General features: G+C 36.5%; 4 protein-coding genes across 8 annotated transcripts in view; 3 read left to right on the top strand and 1 right to left on the bottom strand.

Moving 5' to 3' along the window:
• LOC116179410 (probable leucine-rich repeat receptor-like protein kinase At2g33170) overlaps positions 1-20,548 on the top strand; it is a 320,289-nt gene that overhangs the window by 45,588 nt on the left and 254,153 nt on the right. The gene's annotated exons all lie outside the window — the stretch shown is intronic.
• On the top strand, positions 3,390-6,265 carry LOC116178478. Its single transcript, XM_031497983.1, has 2 exons — positions 3,390-4,376; positions 4,430-6,265. The coding sequence occupies exons 1-2, from the start codon at positions 3,669-3,671 to the stop codon at positions 4,439-4,441; spliced, it is 720 nt and encodes a 239-aa protein (XP_031353843.1). The 5' UTR covers positions 3,390-3,668; the 3' UTR covers positions 4,442-6,265.
• LOC116178473 (HORMA domain-containing protein 2-like) lies at positions 9,822-18,091 on the bottom strand. 3 transcript variants are annotated; one of them, XM_031497979.1, is made up of 8 exons: positions 17,963-18,091; positions 11,203-11,451; positions 10,928-11,156; positions 10,728-10,831; positions 10,584-10,683; positions 10,299-10,533; positions 10,115-10,246; positions 9,822-10,068 (listed from the first exon to the last, which is right to left on the bottom strand). In XM_031497979.1, exons 1-8 carry the CDS (start codon positions 17,999-18,001, stop codon positions 9,906-9,908), a joined length of 1,251 nt encoding a protein of 416 aa, XP_031353839.1. In that variant the 5' UTR covers positions 18,002-18,091; the 3' UTR covers positions 9,822-9,905. The 3 variants fall into 3 exon arrangements, with proteins under 3 accessions (XP_031353839.1, XP_031353837.1, XP_031353838.1); XM_031497977.1 differs by having other exon boundaries at positions 10,728-10,882; positions 17,963-18,088; XM_031497978.1 differs by lacking the exon at positions 17,963-18,091 and adding an exon at positions 11,683-11,769 and having other exon boundaries at positions 10,728-10,882.
• Positions 16,711-20,548, top strand: part of LOC116178462 (myosin heavy chain, non-muscle) — a 65,027-nt gene continuing 61,189 nt past the window's right edge. For 2 of the 3 annotated variants that reach the window (XM_031497955.1, XM_031497956.1), the window contains exon 1: positions 16,711-17,278. In XM_031497955.1, coding sequence (XP_031353815.1) covers positions 16,925-17,278 — 354 coding nt within the window. In that variant the 5' untranslated portion in view covers positions 16,711-16,924. The remainder of the gene's footprint in view (positions 17,279-20,548) is intronic. The other variant, XM_031497954.1, reaches the window with a different exon arrangement.

Raw genomic sequence — 20,548 nt, 5'->3', positions numbered from 1 at the left:
CGAATTTTCGTTTCACAAAATATAACACACCCTACGGTAATTTATAGAATTTGCTTATGACTCAAATACCCACCCGGTTCTCTCGGAACACCCGTTTCCCACTGCTATACAACTGTACTTTGTAGATTGACACCCATCCCACAGGTACAGGGTGCCCATTATGTATGGAATCAAAGAGTATATACTCTTTGATACTATATATCTCGGTAAATATCGACTGTATACAAAATTTTTGTAAATAAAATCTAACTTTTTATTTCGCATAATAAGGCAGCATTCTATTGTTTTTATTTCATAAAACAAATGAATAAGGAAAAACAATTGAATTTTTTTAAATAACAATACACACTTTCATTAGACTCATTTGATAGAGATTTTTTTCTCTAGGCATCGGTATCAGAATCACTCTACTACTACATGTAAGACTACTAAGGCGACTGCGCGACAACACGCCGATTGTCTCAATAATCGTTGCCATAGATTTTAAGATCGTCTTAACTTATTGGTGGTACAACCGGGCATAAAACCAAAGAGGCTACTAATTGCCTGGAGGATTTGCGAAAATAATTGAGTTTAACATGAGGTTGAACCAGTATCTACTCAAATTATGTAATGCCATCTGGGAAGAAAGTATTCGGGAGTAGTAAGTATAAAGCATGATATAATTAAAACAAGATATGCTAGATTGCCGTTCCAAATTCGTCCAGTTCGCGCATGACGTCACGCGGTGATAAAATTTGAATTTAAAGCCGGATTTTTTTCTTAATTCTACTACAAACACTCAAATTTCTTAATTATAATGGTTTAGGGGAAAAGAGAGTTGAAATTATAAAGCCTAAACGCAAAATATGCCGAAAAATATCAATAGATCGTTAAAGACCATCTTTAAATGCTATAAGCTATAATTAAGCGCACCATAAAAAGAGGAAATGCAGGCGTTTTCCATACTATAGTAAGATACCTACTTATGCTAAAGTATCTAAACATTGGCCCGTATGAATAAAAATAAGCAAATGCTTATACTTGTAAAATTCAAAGTAAATACTCGTAAGTGCCCCTTTATACTGGTTTGTTTAGCAGCGCTGCACTGCGTCCTGTTCTACTGCTCAGCAGCGCTGCTAAGTCGCCCAGTGCGAAGGAGCACTTACGAGTATTTACTTTGAATTTTGCAAGTATAAGCATTTGCTTACTTTTATTCATAGGGGCCATTGTGGACATGGATATTAAAAACGAAATGACTCATATAAAATATTGAATTATGTAGGTACACAAGGTATAATTATAGATTCAAAAACGGTATGCGATAAGATAAAAATATATTGAATTATTGTTCTTTATTGCTAGATAACTTGGTAATATACAATTTAAAAAGTAAATCGGACATCAGGAAGGGTAAAGGAGTAGGTACAAAAAAGGCATGTTTGTTATTAGAATAGTCTCAAGTTATTTACAAAATATTAAATAAACAAGTACACATAACATATTAAATTAGTAATCTCGTGAACACTGAGATGTGAGATGGAGTCAAATACTATTATTTCTACCTTCTTTAATATTCCAGGCATTAATTGAATTTTTTTACATCATGCTCTAAGCGTTGACACTGCTGGCAGAGGGTATCCTTTTTCCGTAACAACCTCTTGCACCAGCTGAATGAATGATAATAGCTTTCGAAATATCTTCAATTGTCCATGTTACTCCCTTATAAGGATGTTTCAATATACAGATTTCAGTGGTGGTGAAAAACCTGTGAAAAATTTCATTTTCTTCTTTTAATTTGGCAATTATCTCGTCTCTGTTGTCAGCATCAGTGTTCGTACTGAAAAACGTCTCTAAACCAATTTCTAATACACCAAAACAAGAAACTTACCTGGTTTGTAGGAGAGTTGCAACTAATTTTGACCTATTTCTTTTGTTAATGCGACTGATGGTTCGGGCCGATTCCCCTTTCACATCCTTTGAGTTTCCCAGTGGCAAATTGAGAAATGGTACGGCGTCTGGGGGTACGTTACGCTAATAAGCCCCCCAGGTATGATAATGAAATTGATAGAAATGGATAGAGGACACCTTAATAACACGTTTAGATTAAAAAAATTTGCGGAAGAGGGCCTAAATTTTCCACAATCTTAATTAAAAGTTGACCTCATTTTCTGGAAATCTGGTGTGACAGTAAATTTTTGTAGGAGGTTATGTTAACTTCTTCGTCTACTAAAATGAAATATGCTGGATTTAAAGTGTATATTAACAGAATGTAATAAAAGTAGTACAACAGTTATAATATACAATTCAATTTTAGGTTTTGTTCGACTTAAACACCAAATAAGCGACACTTCCATGTGACTGACATTTTAATAACACCACTTTTTGAAGCTTATACAGTCTAAACTTGAATGCATTAGGGAAGAAGGATGTCGTAGAGAAGGTTGCATGTGGCAAAAATTTCTTGGTATCGATCACCGAGAGGGGAAACCCGGGCACTTCCTGCATGTTTCATATGAATCGACGCTTAGCATCCACCGCCTAATACGGTCGAGAGGGGAAGGAACATCTCTCGCATTTTCCATAGATCGCAGCTACGTTACCGATCGCCGCTTAACTTGGAACGCCTTTTTCGTATCGATCGCCGCTTAGCATCCACCGCCTAATACGCTCGAGAGGGGAAGGAACATCTCTCGCATTTTCCATGGATCGCAGCTACGTTAGCGATCGCCGCTTAACTTGGAACGCCTTTTTCGTATCAATCGCCTCTTACCATCCACCGCCTAATACAGTCAAGAGGGGAAGGGACATCACTCCCATTTTCCATGGATCCATGGATCGCAGCTACGTTAGCGATCACCGCTTAACTTGGAACGCTTATGAACCGCTGCTTAGCAATGTAGGATGTAGAGAACTACTTAAGTACTTACTGCTATTATGGTATAATTAAAAACATGTATAAAGTTGTATATCATTGTTTAAAGTTAATTAAATCGTGGAAAAATAACATAACCTCTTAAGAAACTAACTAAAGTTGGCACTCAGGAATGTTAAGAACACCAGTACCAACTGAAAAACAATCATGAAATTTGGAGTAATATAACCTCACTTACGACGAAATGAAGTGAACTTTGAATGAAGATTGTGGAAAATGTAAGGCTTCTTCCGCAAATTTTTTAACTGATAACATGTAATTAAGGTGTCCTCTATTCATTTCTATCAATTTCATGATCATACCTGGGGGGCTTATTAGCGCAACGTAACCGCGTCTGGTTTCACAGTCGACGATTTCGGGCGGTATAGCCCAGTATTTCAAACCGCAAATTCCGTTCATAAGACGACTCGTCAAAATGTTTCGAACAGACTCAGGTAGTTTTCACATTAATGTGACCTTGCCGGTTACAAGGTGTTATACAGGGTATTAGTATAGGGGAGTAGAGACACAGCCGATGATTAGGGCCTTGTACAAAATTGATGTAGAATAATGTCGGTGATATATGTTTGTGCAATTAATAAATAACAATCCGACATCATCCGTTTATTTCCAACGACCCAACAAATATAACAGTGGCGACGAGGACGAAAAATACGAATCTACGTTAATACATATGCATTTTACAAGATCACGTTCGGTGCGTTCCAAAAGTAAGGTTAAGGGCATACACACTGAAAAAGAATTTACATAAGTCATGACTACGACCACAAGTTCAACGGCTACGACAAATACAACTACAAGCCCAATGGCTACTATGGAAAGTTCTGGGACTACACTTACATCTTCTACCCAAGAACCGATTTCACATGCCGTACATACAGTATTCTCCATTGAAACGTACGATACAACTAAAAACTTTGATAGATGGTTAATGAGGTTGGAGAGCGCATTTAGTGTGTTCGGAGTACCAAGGAATAAGCAAGCACCATACCTTTTACATTACATGGGTCCAGACGCATATGACGTTTTGTGTGACAAATTATCACCAGAAGTACCAGTACAAAAAACTTACGAAGAGTTGGTGAATTATATGAAAACTCATTATAATCCGGAACCATTGGAGATAGCGGAGATATTTCGATTTCTACAGAGAAGACAGCACGAAGGCGAAAGTACACAAGATTTTTTAACATCCTTGCAAAAGTTAGCGACCAAGTGCAATTACGGAACATATCTTAAGAAGGCACTACGTAATCAGTTTGTCTTTGGACTGCGGAACCAAGCAATACAAAGTCGTTTATTGGAACATAAGGATTTAACCGTAGAAAAGGCAGTAGAAGTTGCGAAGAGTATGGAGGTGTCTCAAAGAGACGCAGCTCAACTACACAATGCTCACCGTGGGACAGTACAATCCATTACACCAGCATATAAAAACTCTAAGTTTTCAAAAAGTGGAAATTTTGTAAAACCATTTTCAAGTTCAGATGTTAATACTAACAAAATATTTTGTTACAGGTGTGGCGATAGTAATCATGTAGCATCTAAATGCAGAAAGAAGAAGCTCTATTGCAGTCTTTGTAAAGGGCAAGGTCACGTAAGCAAAGTATGTATGAAAGTAAGGCAACAGAAACAACAGGCGAATCAGGTAGAAGAAATTTTCACATTACAAACTGAACATACTACATTTAGAGAAAAATTCTTGTTAACGCTAAAATTAAATGGTACACTAGTTGAATTTGAAGTTGATAGTGGAGCTGCAGTGAGTATAATTAATGTAACTCAATTTAAACAATTATTCCCCAATATTCAAGTAGAAAATACAAACTTACAATTAGTCACTTACTGTAAAAGAGAATTGGACGTTGTAGGATTTGTATCGGTAACTGTTACATACAACACTGTACAGAAAATTTTGAATTTATACATAGTTAAGTCTGATAGAAAACCGTTACTTGGTAGGGAATGGATAAGACAATTACAATTAGATCTAGCAACTATTTCTCATGTATCTCTAGAAACATGCCCCAATACATTAGATAAAGTGATACAAAAATATCAGTCAGTTTTTGAGCAAAATATGGGAAAAATTAAACATTTGCAGGCAAAGTTACAAGTGAAAGAAGGTGCAACACCGATTTTTGTTAAAGCTCGTAAAGTTCCTTATGCACTTCTACCCAAAGTAGAAGAAGAATTACAAATATTGGAGAAAGAGGGAGTGTTAATTAAAGTAAATACGTCAGAATGGGCAACACCTATTGTCCCAGTTGTAAAATCTAATGGTAGAATTAGGATTTGTGGAGATTTCAAAATTACACTTAATAAAAATTTAATTGTAGACGAGCATCCCTTACCAACAGTAGAAGAATTATTTTTGAGTTTAGCTGGGGGAGATAAGTTCACAAAACTTGATTTACAACAAGCGTACTTACAGTTAGAAGTATGTCCCGAAGATAGAAAATATCTAACACTAAGTACTCCAAAAGGGCTTTACCAAAGTACTAGGCTAATGTTTGGTATAGCTAGTGCACCAGCCATATGGCAACGCACAATAGAAACAATACTACAAGATATTGACGGGGTTACAGTCTTTTTAGACGATATTAAAATTACAGCACCTAATAATACTATACATTTTCAGCGATTAGAGTTAGTACTAGGTAGATTAGCAAAGTATAATATACGGGTAAACCTTTCAAAATGTGAATTTCTTAAAGATAAAATTGAGTATTGCGGTTATGTAATTGATAAAGTGGGTATACATAAATCTAAGGCAAAAATTGAAGCAATACAGAAAGTAAAGATTCCTACCAATAAAACCGAATTACGTGCATTTGCAGGGTTAGTAAATTATTACGGTCGATTCATGCAGAACTTAAGTTCTACATTGCACCCATTATATAAATTGTTAAAAAAAGATATACCTTTTAAATGGAATAAGGAGTGTCAAAAAGCTTTTGAAATTGTGAAATCACAAATACAATCACCTAAAGTTTTAGTTCATTTTGACCCAAAACTACCATTGGTGTTAGCTACAGATGCCAGCCCGTACGCAGTAGGGGCTGTACTATCACATACATTTCCAGACGGATCTGAACGACCAATTTGTTTTGCATCACAAACTTTAACAACAGTACAGCAAAAATACGCCCAAATTGACAAGGAGGCATACAGTATCGTATATGGAGTAAAAAAATTCTTTTATTACTTGTTTGGAAGAAACTTTACACTATATACAGACCATAAACCTCTAGTACATATTTTTTCACCAGTAGCAAGTTTACCATCTTTGACTGCCACAAGAATGCAGCATTATGCACTCTTTTTACAGGGATTTAAATACAATATTAAATATAAAAATACAACAAAGCACGCAAATGCGGATGCTATGTCGCGGTTACCTACAAAAAGTACTGATAATTACCTTTATGATGAACCAGATGCATTCGAAATTAATCAAATAGAAACATTACCCATTAAATTACAGGAACTAGCCAAGGCAACTGAGAGAGATAATGCATTAATACCACTATTAAAGGGGTTGCAATCAGGGACAGAGGTTGACAAAAAATTCCGTTTTAATGTAGATCAGTCAGAATTTACATTACAAAGTGGGAGTATATTTAGACAACACCGCGTTGTTGTTCCAAAAACATTACAGTACAAAATCCTACAAGAATTACATGCAACGCATTTTGGGGTGGCAAAGATGAAAGCCTTAGCACGAAGTTATGTGTGGTGGGCCGGAATATCGGATGACATTGAGGCGATTGTTAAGAATTGTGTAAATTGCCAAAAACACAAAAATGACCCAGTAAAAGTGCAAGTTCACCCTTGGGAACCAGCTAGTGCTCCCTTTGACAGAGTACATGTGGACTTTGCAGGGCCTTTTTATAATCGATATTACTTTATTTTAGTCGACGCATACACACGCTGGCCAGAAATTCATGTAGTTAGAGATATGACGACAACAAATACAATTGCTCTGTGTAGAAAAATTTTTACTACATTTGGAATTCCGAGAACTTTAGTGTCAGATAACGGGAGTACATTCACTTCATACGAATTTAAACGGTTTTTACAAGAAAACGGTATTATTCATAAGTTAAGTGCTCCGTATCATCCAAGCACAAATGGATTAGCAGAAAGATATGTACAATCATTTAAACAGGCTCTAAGAGCAATGAAGGGACATGCAAATGATTGTGAAAGAGAATTACTAAAATTTTTGTTACATTATAGAAAGACTGAACATTCAGTAACGAAAGTCAGTCCTTCCTATTTAATGTTCGGAAGAGAAATTCGCTCACGTTTAGATTTTCTTAAACCAGATTTAGAAGTTAATACAAAACCTAGTTACAATATTAGAGTAAGAGAAATTTCGGTAGGGAAAAGAGTGGCAGTGCGTGACTACAATCATAGCAATAAATGGGAATTTGGCAGAATACAAAAAAGGTTAGGTAAATTACATTATTTAATTCAGTTAGATAATGGTAAATTTTACAAACGACACATAAATCAAATTAGGACAATTGGCGAAAATATGCCTATCACAAATGCAGTGAGAGATTATGTTAACGATCCGATTGCAGGTCAGACGATGTCCACTTCTCGTACTTTTCATAATAATGACGAATTGCATATTGCAAAAGAAAAGGATACACACCCAGCTGACAATCAATTTCAGGGTAGTACCAGTTCAATCATTTCTGAAACGGAGGCAACTACGCCACCAGTAAATGAAAATCTTTCAGATGCTCCAGTTGTATCAGTGCCCGAAACAAGTAAAATTATAATAGATTCGGAACCACCTTTACGAAGATCAAATAGGGTTTCTCGACCTCCTATACGTTTGAATTTGTAAATTTTATGCTTATACATATTGTAAATTTATTTCTTTTAAGGAGAGGAGGTGTTATACAGGGTATTAGTATAGGGGAGTAGAGACACAGCCGATGATTATGGCCTTGTAAAAATGGAGGTAGAATAATGTCGGTGATATATGTTTGTGCAATTAATAAATAACAATCCGACATCATCCGTTTATTTCCAACGACCCAACAAATATAACACAAGGTAACACCCAACGCTTTTGAAAATTTTGATCATTCGGGAACCGGAAAAACATTGGATTGCTTGAAAACTGTTTTGATCCATTAGCTGTAGTACATCCAACCACGGAACACCTCATTTTGTTGAACACTGATTCACAAATTCCAAAAAAGCACCAAAATCTACACTGACAGATTATTATATTTTTTCACTACTAGCGTCTGATGACATGATTATTAACCTTTTTTCCACTTGTAAAGAAGGCTTTCTCGGCATTTGTTCAAAGTGGTTAATAATTTTCTATTATTAACTAGTAGCATAGAGTAAACAACGTTACTCTATGCTAGTAGTCAATAATGAGAACTGTCACGCTGTCACTTTTAGAAAACACAACCCGAAATTTCGCTCAATGAACGTTTAGACAAGTTCTCTAAAACGAATAATTGCCACCATTCGCAATTTCCATAGAAAGTACATACCTAAAATTATCACATTTTGAAAAAATTCGAACGAAATTACTCTTTGAAAATATCTCAATGACAGAACAAAAAACGGCCTATTTGACTTGTACTTCCACGTACTTGATTGACATGTTAAATTAAGAAACAAACAATTCTGTTCAACCGTTAACTCTCTTATCAATATAATATGTTAATTTAGAGGATTTCAAGTGCTAGTAGTGAAAAAAATAGTATATATACCACGGTAGAGAAGTCTATTATTGCCTTTGCACCTTACACCCCTCGGCGCAAGCGCCTCGAGATGTAATCTTGGTGCTCAGGCAATAATAGTGGACTTCTCTACCTTGATATATAATGTACTATTAATTTGAAATTCACCGCGTGACGTCACACACGTGATTCATAACTCCTCCTACATGCGCAATATCATATCATGAGTATAAAGTAGGTATCTAGACCTTGAATTAATTTGTTTGCAGTACCTACGTGTCACTTTTTGACATTGACTGTAAAATGTGCTCAAATTCTTGGCGTAATGTATCATAAAAAAACCCTTTTTTCAACTATGAAACGAATAATGTTACCTCTACTACCTCTATCCACTTCTAATTGGAACTGACGCCATGAGCAAGAAACACTACAATTAAAAATGATAGACTCAGATCTACTATATGGAAGAGTCTCCAAGATTAAAGAAATCTTTCAACAGAACATCCAAAACACACCTTCGCATGTTTACCAGAACAGGACACAGAATAAGAAGAGTACGTTGCCCCCTTGTGAAGGACCAGTAAGTACATATATCTTTCATTACCTACAAAAGCTTTGAAATGTAGTGCAGGCAGCGCATTTTAGGGTTAGCGGGTAATTTGAACGTAATGGGAGCGTAAACATCCAGCGTAACGCACCTAGGGGTCCAGTATGATCCACACAACATGTGAAAAATCACGTATAATTGCAGGGAAAACAACCACTCTGCTTGTCCTATACTCCTAACTCCACTTCCACTTTTCGCCGTACATTAAAAACCCCACCTTATCATGTAAACAAAATGTTATCAAGTATAGTCTTATCCAAACCCATTAACGTTTAACACCTGTGCATTTTACACAAAACTAAAGCCTAACAAAGAATATTTTAAAATATTTTACACAAAGAAACACCTGCAAATTTAATCAGCTTAAATTGTCTTACCAAATCAAAGAAAAGAAATTCTGATTGCCCATACAATTAAACAAAAAACGAACCCTCGCTATGCAGCGTGGATAACCCTTTCTCATACTAACATCATGTGTGTCATCACATCAAATCTTAAGAGAATCAGTCTAGATGCACTAGACTGTGAGAGAATTTAGAGCAAACAAAATACTGGAAAAGTTATGAACACTTCCATAATGTTGAAACATGATATTTTACTCAAAATAACACAATGAAATGGACAAAATATTGAACTCAGAAATGTGACAAAAGAACCCTGATAATCAAAATAGTTTACGCTTCTTAGAAGCTCCACTGAATATGATGCTATTGGAATCATAATTTGTAAGTGTACTACTCTCCGGTGCACATATCATATTCGTATCCGAGTCTGTTCCAAATACCTGCAGCGCAGCTATGTCCAGTTGATTTGGATCCAAATTATATCTGAAAATGCATACTTGATTTACATAGAAAAATTAGAAAACCTTACTTTATGCCATCATATGATAGTATTTTACGCTTTACAAGTTTCTGTAAAACAACAAATTTACATTGCGGAGGTGCAGAATCTAGCACGTCTGAAGGGACAATACGGTTGAAATATGCGAAGACAACTGCAAGCCTATAAAATACAATTGGCAATTAAATTAGTAAACATATCTAGTAAAAGTTACCGATAAACCGAGGTCTCCTGCTGCAAAACGATTTGTCTCGGAGTCAGAGCCGGGGAATTTTGGCACTGGTCGCATAAATACTTGTCCGAGATGGCCGAAAAGAACTGTACACAAGGTGTATGTTTCAACGATTTACAATTGTAACATTCAATCGTATTGATCGAACAATACATTTTGTGCAAATTACACGGGCAATCTAGGTTCAGAGAGTTCGAGAACTCGCGCGTGGCTGGTTCTAGAATGTTCTGTTAATAAGTCAACTGTAAAATGTAGATTGGTCTATACCGTCATTCGTTAGCAGGTCATCTTCATCAAGCTCCTCTGCAGTTTCATCGACAGTGCTTGTATGTTTGCTTTGGGTAGTGTCATATTCCTCAGGTACAAGCTTTAAAAAAATTATAACTATTTTTACGTAACAAACCTACTTACCAATTTGCCTTTTGCCCTGCATTTTACAGAGTGAAAGCCTGTGAGAATGTGTCCCAAATCTAGTCTAGTCCCATCAGTAGATAGATTTTTAAATATAGTTGATGCTGTAAGATAATCGTTACGGTGAAATGGGGGTTGGTAATCTCTTGGTGTGTCTACAACCCAGTTTTAAACTCTTAATAATATTATAGTCAACGTACCGTTGCAGTAAGTTATAATAACAAAAGGTGAAAATTTATCAGTTTCCAGTAATTCACGCATATCTAACCCGTTAATCGATTCGAGTAATGAGGTAGTCATTCGGTCCAGTTCATCATCTGTAATTGTGGAGGCCTTCGCATCGGTGCTGTACTTAAATTTAAATTTGTAACTTTCAATCACGTCAGATGGATCATTGACTTTCGTGAATACTAGATACAAGTCTTGTAGCTGCAAGATTCTGTTAGGATAGCGAAAAACAAAATGACAACCCTACGTAGTTTCTCTCTAAGGCGTGAAAGGCGCCTTTAGTCCAACAACGAAAATTCCTTACGATTTCGCTCTTAGTTGTAACGCTAAACATATTATAATCAATTCCATTAAAATTGTGATTTCGAAATAGGGCTGCATCCAAAGTTGTACGCTTATGTAGAATTGTTGCGAAAGCAGCCGAAAGCACTTTCTTAAGGTACCCTCTCGAGGCTACCGGATTCAGAACAGCTGTATGTACTACGCTTGATGAAAGCTATGAGAAATATAAAAAATGATATTACTTTCGGTTGCCTAATTGTAAAAGTGGTTGGTATAAATTCGTTCGATTGTACATGTAGAGGTAGGTAACTAAGTGTAGGTATTAAGTTTTCCACAGTTACAAAAAGTGTATCGGAGATATTAATTACGTGCAAAATAGAAAGTTTGAATTATTTTTAGGGGAATCCGTGTATTATTTAAATAAATAAAATGCTAGGATACTCACTAAATCCGAAAATTTGTGTTGCGTAGACGACATTTTAACTCGAAAGAAATTTTTAAAGCGTTACTTTTACCGGTACTGATAGCGTTGTTGCCAAGTTTACGACTTTTATGCTATATTGCCGATGTGCAAAAATTTCCCATTTAAAATCAGAAATTATGCTCCCTTTTTCATTGTACGGTAGATGAACGAAATTTTGACTCAGGGAAGACCGTGGAAATTTTAGGTCACGTCTAATATTAATTATTTTGGCAGCTCCCGTTGGTGACATTAAAAATGAACTAATTTTACACATTACCGATACGTCGATCTCTTTCTTTCAGAGCCAATTCAAGTCACTGAGTACTTCATTATACATTAAAAAATTTTTTCTACTCTATATTAAACATTTGCTTCCTGTACTTAAACCACAGCATACCCAGCTTAAACGATACAAGTTTACGACCAATAGAAATGCAGCATCACGGAACCACGACGCATAATTTATGAAAATCAAAGTTTCCATAACAAAGACTGATCTAAAATTGATTAGTTTTGACAACTGCGGGGCATAGCGAATTAGGTGGTTCGTTTTCTTATGAATTAATCATACGATTCCAATCGGCGGACATCTTGAATACCTAAATGACAGTGACAGTCCGCGGGAAACCGTTACTACGACTGCGCACTCATGCGCAATACGCATGCTTTGAGGTCGCTTACTACCTGCACACAATAAAAATCTCAATTTTTGGACCGCTTTTGAAGCCATCGTAGTATCACCTCGTTATAGATCATCATATATAGTAGTAGAAATAATAGTGTATGAAATTCGCATTTAATGGCTATTAAGCCCACTCGTATTCATTACGAAGCTCGGCTCGTTTCGTAATTCTCATACTCGTGTCTTAAACGTCATTAAATGCTCATTACATAATAATAATAATAATAATATTTAATTGTGAGAAGGTGTGAATTACACTTACACTCGTCAAAAGAAACGGGAAATTACACTAAACATTAAAAATAATAGTATATAACAAACAATATAACAAACAAACTAAAAACAGACAGGTAAAAACAGTAAAATCGCAATAAAAACGCTAACTAATTACATAATCTACCACTAGCCACAAACTCGTTAAAAGAATAAAATGCTCCACATAGAAGAACATTTTTTATGCGTCTCTTAAATATAGGGTAGTCTAAAATCCTTATATCTAAGGGAAGGCAGTTGTATAAATGTTTGCATTGGTACTGTACTCCTTCTTGTGCATAATATACTAATCATGGGTACTAGGTATTTTTATCATTGATTAACTTAATCAGAATACGATCATCAATTGTTACAACCCGCTCTATCTTAAACCATTGATATGTACACTATCATATAATCAATACTTAAACCTTAACGTATAGCTATCTGATGATTAGTACGTCAAATTCAATTACGTTATAGGCCGTTGACTTTAGAGACAAAACATTGCACAAATTAGCATACAATTTTTTTTATGTTGTTAAATCATTTTAAAAATAGACTCATTTTCCTACAATTTGAGCCCAACTCCAATTTTTTAAATCTAATATTTTCCGAGAGAGATACATTAAAGTCGACTACGTTTCGAAGATGCGCGCCTCGCAAAGAGTCGTTAATTTCAACTCTAGGAACAAAAGTTGTGAATGTTTACTAATATCTTTCCGACGACACCAGTTGGAAAACAATCGGAGCAACACTGTAGAAGGAGATACGAAAAAACTAAAAAATCACCACGTTCGTAAACCACGCTCGGAGATGGCGCCTAGATGTCGCCGATGCCACATAATGTTAAAAGCTACCTTTTTAATTGCAAAATGCGATAAAAGATGGAGTAGCTTGGTAAGTAAAGCAAAACACTGTCGATTTGTATTTGAACTGAATTAAAATCTGTCGTCGGCGTCGATTCCCGAAGATGTGCTTTGTTCACATCGACTGACCTTGAAGTGAACGTGAATGTCACTGCATTCTCGAACCTACCACATCGAGCGAAAAGTTGATCGAACGCAACGACTGGTCTAGACCACTCGTTGCGTGAAAGTCATGCGCAGTAGCAGCTATAGGACGGATCTTGCAGCTGTTTTGCTAGGGGTTATTCGGTGTCCTAACCTATACATTCACATATTTTCTGGGAAATAAAACATGGAATTGTTAGAGGATTTTCTGGTTATTAATAACAGTATCCGTAATGCAAAAACAAAAGAAAATACAAAACTGACAAATGACAGTTCAATTCTTGTCTGTGATTGGTTAGCGCATAAGTTTGTCCACGATTCGGGAATGCAGCTAAACTTGAACTTATCCCTATCGTATACGATCATGACGTCATGGCAGCCGGTCACATCACATGCACATCACGGAGCATATCGACTAACTTCGGGAATCGATACCCTGATCCATTCAAATTGTCAAATATTCCTAATACCCAAACATCAGCAAAATTCAATCCAAAAATGCGCTTTGGGACTCGACCAAACCAATGGGCAATGACCATTTAGTTTTTGTATTTCCTTATTTGTATAAGAGTGTGCTGTGATACAAAACCCTAAGGCGATAAACTTTAGCATTCGCATTTTCCATGCATTTGACGAGTACTTCCCAAAAGGCCATAACTGTGTCGTTATGTTTTCTGTACTAGAGGCATCTATCTATGCTTAAAATTTCAAAGAAATCTCCATAAATACAAAAATTGTCATTGCATAATTCGCGCATGCGCAAATGTTATTACTACAATATGCGAGCGATGTTTACCTTTCTAGAAACATCTGTGGTTAAAATTTAAAAAAAATCTTTATAAAGGTGGGTTTTCACGTTCACGCAATCCTTGCAAATTGACTTGTGCATGTTAATTTGCGCAAATAAAATTGAATTGTTTTAATCTGTTTCCGCGGTCAGTCTTGTACCGTACAAGGGGGCTTCGATAAGAAAGGATTTAATTGTAAGTGGACTGTAATTATGAATTACTTCCAAGGCCTTGTTTATGTTGGGAATGAAAGAATATACACGCAAAAATAAACGTGTTTATTATAAAAAATACAAAGTAAATGAATTTATATTGAATATGGTTGACGGAGGCACGACGCGCTACTAGAAAATGGCAAAGTTACGAAAGGATAATGTAAACAAAGGAACTTAGTGTTGTTTCGAAGTCCATTAACAAAGAAGGCGATATTGCAATGACGAAAGATTGCTCTTTTCTACGATTTTGTCGAATTTGTCGATTTTGCTACAACGAAATCTTCATGATGTGCGGTGTTGACGTCGTGCTTCTTAACAATAACGATGTTGCGAACTGCAGTTGCAGTGCATCTGCACGGTGACATCTTGATTTGTTGTGGATCGATCATGCTCTAAATATGCGAACAACGAAAGCTAATCGGCCATTGATGAACGGCGAATTCTCAACGTTGTTGAGTCGATGGCTTTTCGGCGAAGAATGGGATTGGGTCATTGGGACGAATTCTGCGCGACGAGTGCATATTGCGCTTCTGCGGCTCATGCGCGCACACGTAACAAGTAGAAATATATACAGGCAAGGCAAAACGGTTATGTACAGGGTATTTTCATTAAAAGAAAAATGAAAGGATATTTTATTCCAGTTTGGGGACGCAACAAACAGTCTAATTTGGCAGCGCAGCTCGACGTACAGAGTATATCTCGTTTGTGAGCAGTTAAATTGTTAATGATGGGACGAGTATTTAATTAAAAAGTTGAAAGTGGCAAAAAAGATAAAATCATGAGATCGCAGAAATGTTGCATTGAGATAAGATCAATGTATATTTTAATGAAGGTCAACTAAGTAATGAACCACACGATTTTCGTTTTGTAGTAAACGCACATAGTAACACAGTTACCGAAAATACGAAACGTGCAGGTGAAGACAATTCGTTATTCAACGCGCATGCGTCAAGTTGGAGTATTGTTTATATGTTCATGCATTTCTACCAATTACAAATAAAATATCTGACACCCCAGGATTTTACTTAACCTAAACTTTTGGCTTGTGCAGGCAAACGATTTTAGTTTTCATGCAACAGTTTACTCAAAAAAGTCAATGTGCACAGGCTGCGCATGCGCACACCTGGTGTTTAAAATATGCGATACTAGAAGAATCTGTGGTTAAAATTTCAAAAAAATATTTTAATAAAGGAGCACATTAATCGCCAAGACTGAGATACCAAAGCTAAAAGTTAACGCATGTAAAAAAGTACGAACTAAAGATCTTGAAAACTGTAGGAGCAGTTAAAACCTCGGACGGGCGGACGGACAGAGCAAATGGCTGCAATAGCGTACCCAACTTCGTTGGGAAATGGCGCTCTTTGATTATTTTGTGTCCCCGCGGGTCCTTTTGCCTCAATCTTTTAAGTCCACATATTTTGAATTTGCATTTGTCCTTTCACTTACGCCACTCCAGAAACACTGGTCTATTATTGTAACACACTCTTCAAATTTGGTGTTTTGATTGTAGATTGATTTATAGGCGCCCTAATTTCTGTATAGGCGTACGTAACGTGCAATTAAAGTACCTGTTTTGTGCAGAATAGGTAACCGTTACAAAGTCATCTACTTCCAAATAAGGTTCGAAAATTAAGAGAAACTAAGTACATCGTTTAACATTTCTCTACAGTGACTCACTTTTTGAGAGCGATTTTGTAACAAAACGGCGTGATAAGCCACCTGTCACGAGGGCGTCTGCCCTCTTACAAGTGTTTTAAAGAGAGGAAAACGAATTTTTGGTTAAATAGAATAATTGGCGGTTTTCGTGATATCACCACCGTCTGTCCGGAAATGTCGGTTGCCTACACTCTACAGGAGGGACCGTTACGTTGCGTTTGAATTAGAAGTTAATCTATCCTTCGCAAATTGAGTTTGACGTGAGAGGGAGACTTTTAATTATCGAATTGAACGAAATTGTGCGATTTTTAATGATTTCGTTGCGTTTTACCGCGCCCAGTTTGAAAGCGATTGTTATGCTCGGTCGGTAATGGTCGGGCGCGGTCCGAGCAACGGTTGCTGTGATTTCACTCACACTCCTGTCATTCGCATAGCAAACATTATCTTGCGTTTAAGTTTAAAAGTACGTGTTCGTTTTTTCCTAATTTCTATCAATTAAAGTACGTACTCGTAGTTTTATTTCGCGCTCGCATTCGTTCGATGTGAGTTTTATTGTTAGTTTTATCGTAATTAGTTTACGCGAGTGCGGCTTTTAGTACTTTTTGTGCACACCTAACCATGGCCGACGCGGATTCAAAAGACCGATACGATCCCGAATTGAAATATCTTTCTGTGGACAGGAATAGTTACAATGATCCTGCTGCACAGGCGGAATGGACACAGAAAAGGCTCGTCTGGGTGCCGCACGAGAGCCAAGGGTTCGTCGCCGCCTCCATCAAGGGCGAACGAGGCGACGAAGTTGAGGTTGAGGTGCAAGAGACCGGCAAACGCACCTTCGTCGCCAAGGATGACATCCAAAAGATGAACCCCCCTAAATTCGATAAGGTGGAAGATATGGCAGAGCTAACATGCCTAAACGAAGCCTGCGTTCTCCACAATTTGAAGGATAGATACTATTCTGGTTTAATCTACGTAAGTTCTTTTGTTTTCCTACACAATTAGTACGCACCCTGTAGGTAATTAAGAAAACAATCTTAAACCAAAAACCACTTAAATTCTGATAAAACCTAATCACTTGTTTCTGAGTGAACTCGGAGTAACAAATTACACGAAGCAGGTGTCATGTTTTTATCATGTCCGAAGTGAAGGACACCCTAAAACGTTTCGGCGGATTTATCGTATTGAAACAAAAAAAATTTAAAACCTTTTAAGACGGTCGTAAAAATGCTTCCTAAGCTAATAGTCACAAATTTCTGTTTTTTTGCATGACGTCATCGGAATTTTAAAACTCCACTTATTTGCATTATACTTCAATAAGTCAGCGTTTACTTTACGACACTCGGCAAAAAAATACAAATAGGTTAGAAAAAGGCGTAACCGCAAACGAAGTTTTCATCAAAATTAAACGGTGATGTCGTGCCGAGTTTTGTTGGGGTTATGTTAGATAAATATGATTCGCCTATTTTTTAGCCAATCAACCTTTGCCTTCCGACAAATGGTAGAATATTTGAATTTTTTTCATGGAACGTTATCTAATTCGAGACGATGATAAATTCGATAAACATTATTAGTAATAAATGAATCATTGCTTGCTCTTATCGCATACATTCCGGAGCAATTTGTATGGAGATTCATGCAAACTCCGTATAAACATACATTTTTGCCATCCAAGTGTCGGTGGAGCCACTTGAGCATTTTGTCTTCAGTTTTGGTTCACCACGTTTCATCCCTTAAGACATGAACAGGTAGGTCTGCTTCGAGGTCTGCTTCTTGTAAATTCACAAAACACAAGCTCCACATTTGGAGGTCAACGCATGGGCGTATCAAATTCCTTTTTTTAAGGGGGGTCCAATACCAAGGTCCATAAAGTTAGCAACGAACGAGATAAATTCCAGCAAACGTCATCGCCGGTGTGCGTATAAACAAAGTGGCCCCGTCGTAACTGGTTTAAGTGTTTCAAAAATGGAAATCGATAGAAAGGAAATTTTTGACACGTTTCAAAATTTTCAAAACGTGTAAAGAACCTATCAGTTGTTCGCTGATAATGACAGCCTTGCTGTTAAAACGCATTCGAGGTCTTAATATGTTACTGTGGTTTATTGGTGTTTTTGTTTTCCTTTTGTCACAAGTAGGTCGTTCCAGTGCTTCCATTTTGGAATTTTTTTAATGTAACCAGAATCATCTGGACATTTAAACTTTGAAAAATGTGTGAAAAACGAGGTAAAAAATGTGTACATTTTCCCGAAATGTTAGGAATGTTTCAATAATTTTGAGATAATAATTCGGAATTAAAAAAATCGCGAAAAAAATTTTAAATGAAGCAGAGAGAATGTGTAGAAATTTGGAAATTGCAGAAATCTATTAAATTGTTTTTTTGAAATTTTAGAGTACTTCCCAAAACGGAGCAATATGGCAGGCTCCGCATTTTTTAGCTGCTTTCCTACTGCGGCCAGGGAATTCCATATATACAAGTTCATTTTTCAAGCTTGAAATGAAATTGATCATTACATTTTGGTCACCCTGTATGCAAAAACTTAATTTGTCAATGGGGATTACAAAAATATCCTTGTGCTTATGTCTACCCCACAAACGAAAATGGGCAAACGCCCATTATTAAAGTTAAGGTTATATCGTCAAAATTTCTCTAAGATACGAATGTCTATCACGGAGATCTCCGAAACCATATAAGATACGGCGATGGTCAAATTAGAGAAAAATGCGCAAATACATTCAATGGTTTAAAAAAAACCAGAAAATTCCGACTGCTTCCGAAGTATGCCAGAAAAACCGAAATTTGCCGATTTCGTTTTAATTTTTTTCTGATTTTAAGTATTTGAACATTTGAAAAATTAAAAAAAAACACTCCCATTAGTAGTTTTTGAATTTCACATAACACCGTTGACGACACATAAAAAAAGCAAAAGTTGGAAACTGTAGATTTAAACAGGACGGCGCACTCGCGCACAACGCCCTAATCATATGAGAATACTTCTCGCACAAATTTCCTGGAAAATGGAAAATATAGCCGATCGGATAGGTATTCTCGCACGAATAAGTTGTAACGAACGACTAGCATTACAAATCTGTATAGAAGTATGTATTTTGTATAGGGATTTTTTTTCAAAAGTGGTGTATGTATACACGATGTTTCTCTAGCTAATCCGCATTTGAAGAGGCAATAGTACTCCAGGAACGAATATACTGGGAAGGTAACTTTGGGGGACCAGGTCCCGCAAGTTTATAGTCTTGTGCGGGCGAGAATATTTCGACGGAGACTGTTTGGGGCGAAATGGGCGAAATTTAGTAGTACGAATGTACAGGGTGTATCATTTAAGTAAGACCCCTCAGATCATCACTTCTTCACCGAAAAAAATCTTGGAGCAAGACTGTGCACAAGTACAATATTTCTGACCACTATTGGTCGAGCTATTGGTGTATCACACTTTTAAATGGAACACCCCATATTTTAATGCAGATTTGGAAAGTATATACAGGGTGGTTCAAATTCGTAGTTCACCATTGGGAACCATTGTAATGGTTAAATGGAGGCAAAGTTGCCCCTTTTTGTGACTGAAACAAACACATTTGAATTTTTTGAAAATAAGTGAGTAAAAAAATGAAAATGCCAAATTTCGTTTTCAGTCTCCCTGGCGGCTAGCCTAAACGGTCGGAAATGGATGGTTCCCGTTCTATGGGCACTTTTTTTCGGAAAATCTGAATCTCTTATCAGAATTTCCATAATTTGATAACATGTTCAGATTCTCCCATAAAAAAGTGCCCACAGAAGGTGCTAACCGGAACCGTCCCTTTCCGACGGTTTAAGCGATAGGGAATATCAAGAGGAAAATGAAAACGAAAGTTGACATTTTCAGTTTTTCGGTGGTCTGTTATTTTCAGATTTTTCAAAAATTTCAAATGCGTTTTTTTAGTCACGAATTTGAACCACATTGTACTTGAAAACTCCATTTTTTTTATGTATGAGTAACATATTATCTCGAATCCTTTTGCACTTTAAATTCCTACGAACTTTGTATGAGTTTTTTTGTTACTTTTCTTGATTTTTGAATTTTTCTAAAGCACAACATGGAAGTGCGGGAAGATCTAGGTACAGGATATTTTGTCAAACTGACCTTTGATAGTTTACACCGATGGGTATGCATATTTTTTTTCAGTTTATTGGGTGTTTTCGGAATTTTGCTGTTTTTTCAAAATTTTCTTGAATTTTTCTGAATCTTCATTTCC

This window comes from Photinus pyralis, unplaced genomic scaffold, assembly GCF_008802855.1.
Source record: "Photinus pyralis isolate 1611_PpyrPB1 unplaced genomic scaffold, Ppyr1.3 Ppyr1.4_LG8, whole genome shotgun sequence".
Classification (NCBI taxonomy): domain Eukaryota; kingdom Metazoa; phylum Arthropoda; class Insecta; order Coleoptera; family Lampyridae; genus Photinus; species Photinus pyralis.
Note: the sequence above shows the minus strand (reverse complement) of the source record. Positions and strands in the feature narration are given on the sequence as shown.

Bases quoted from the DNA above. Each gene is read 5' to 3' on its own strand.
- LOC116178478 (XM_031497983.1), top strand. From the start codon at position 3,669: ATGACTACGACCACAAGTTCAACGGCTACGACAAATACAACTACAAGC.
- LOC116178473 (XM_031497977.1), bottom strand. From the start codon at position 18,001: ATGCTCAAGTGGCTCCACCGACACTTGGATGGCAAAAAT. The intron at 10,883-10,927 runs GTACGTTGACTA...ACTGGGTTGTAG, and splicing joins TATTATAACTTACTGCAACG to ACACACCAAGAGATTACCAA. The intron at 10,069-10,114 runs GTAAGGTTTTCT...ATGCATTTTCAG, and splicing joins CTATCATATGATGGCATAAA to ATATAATTTGGATCCAAATC.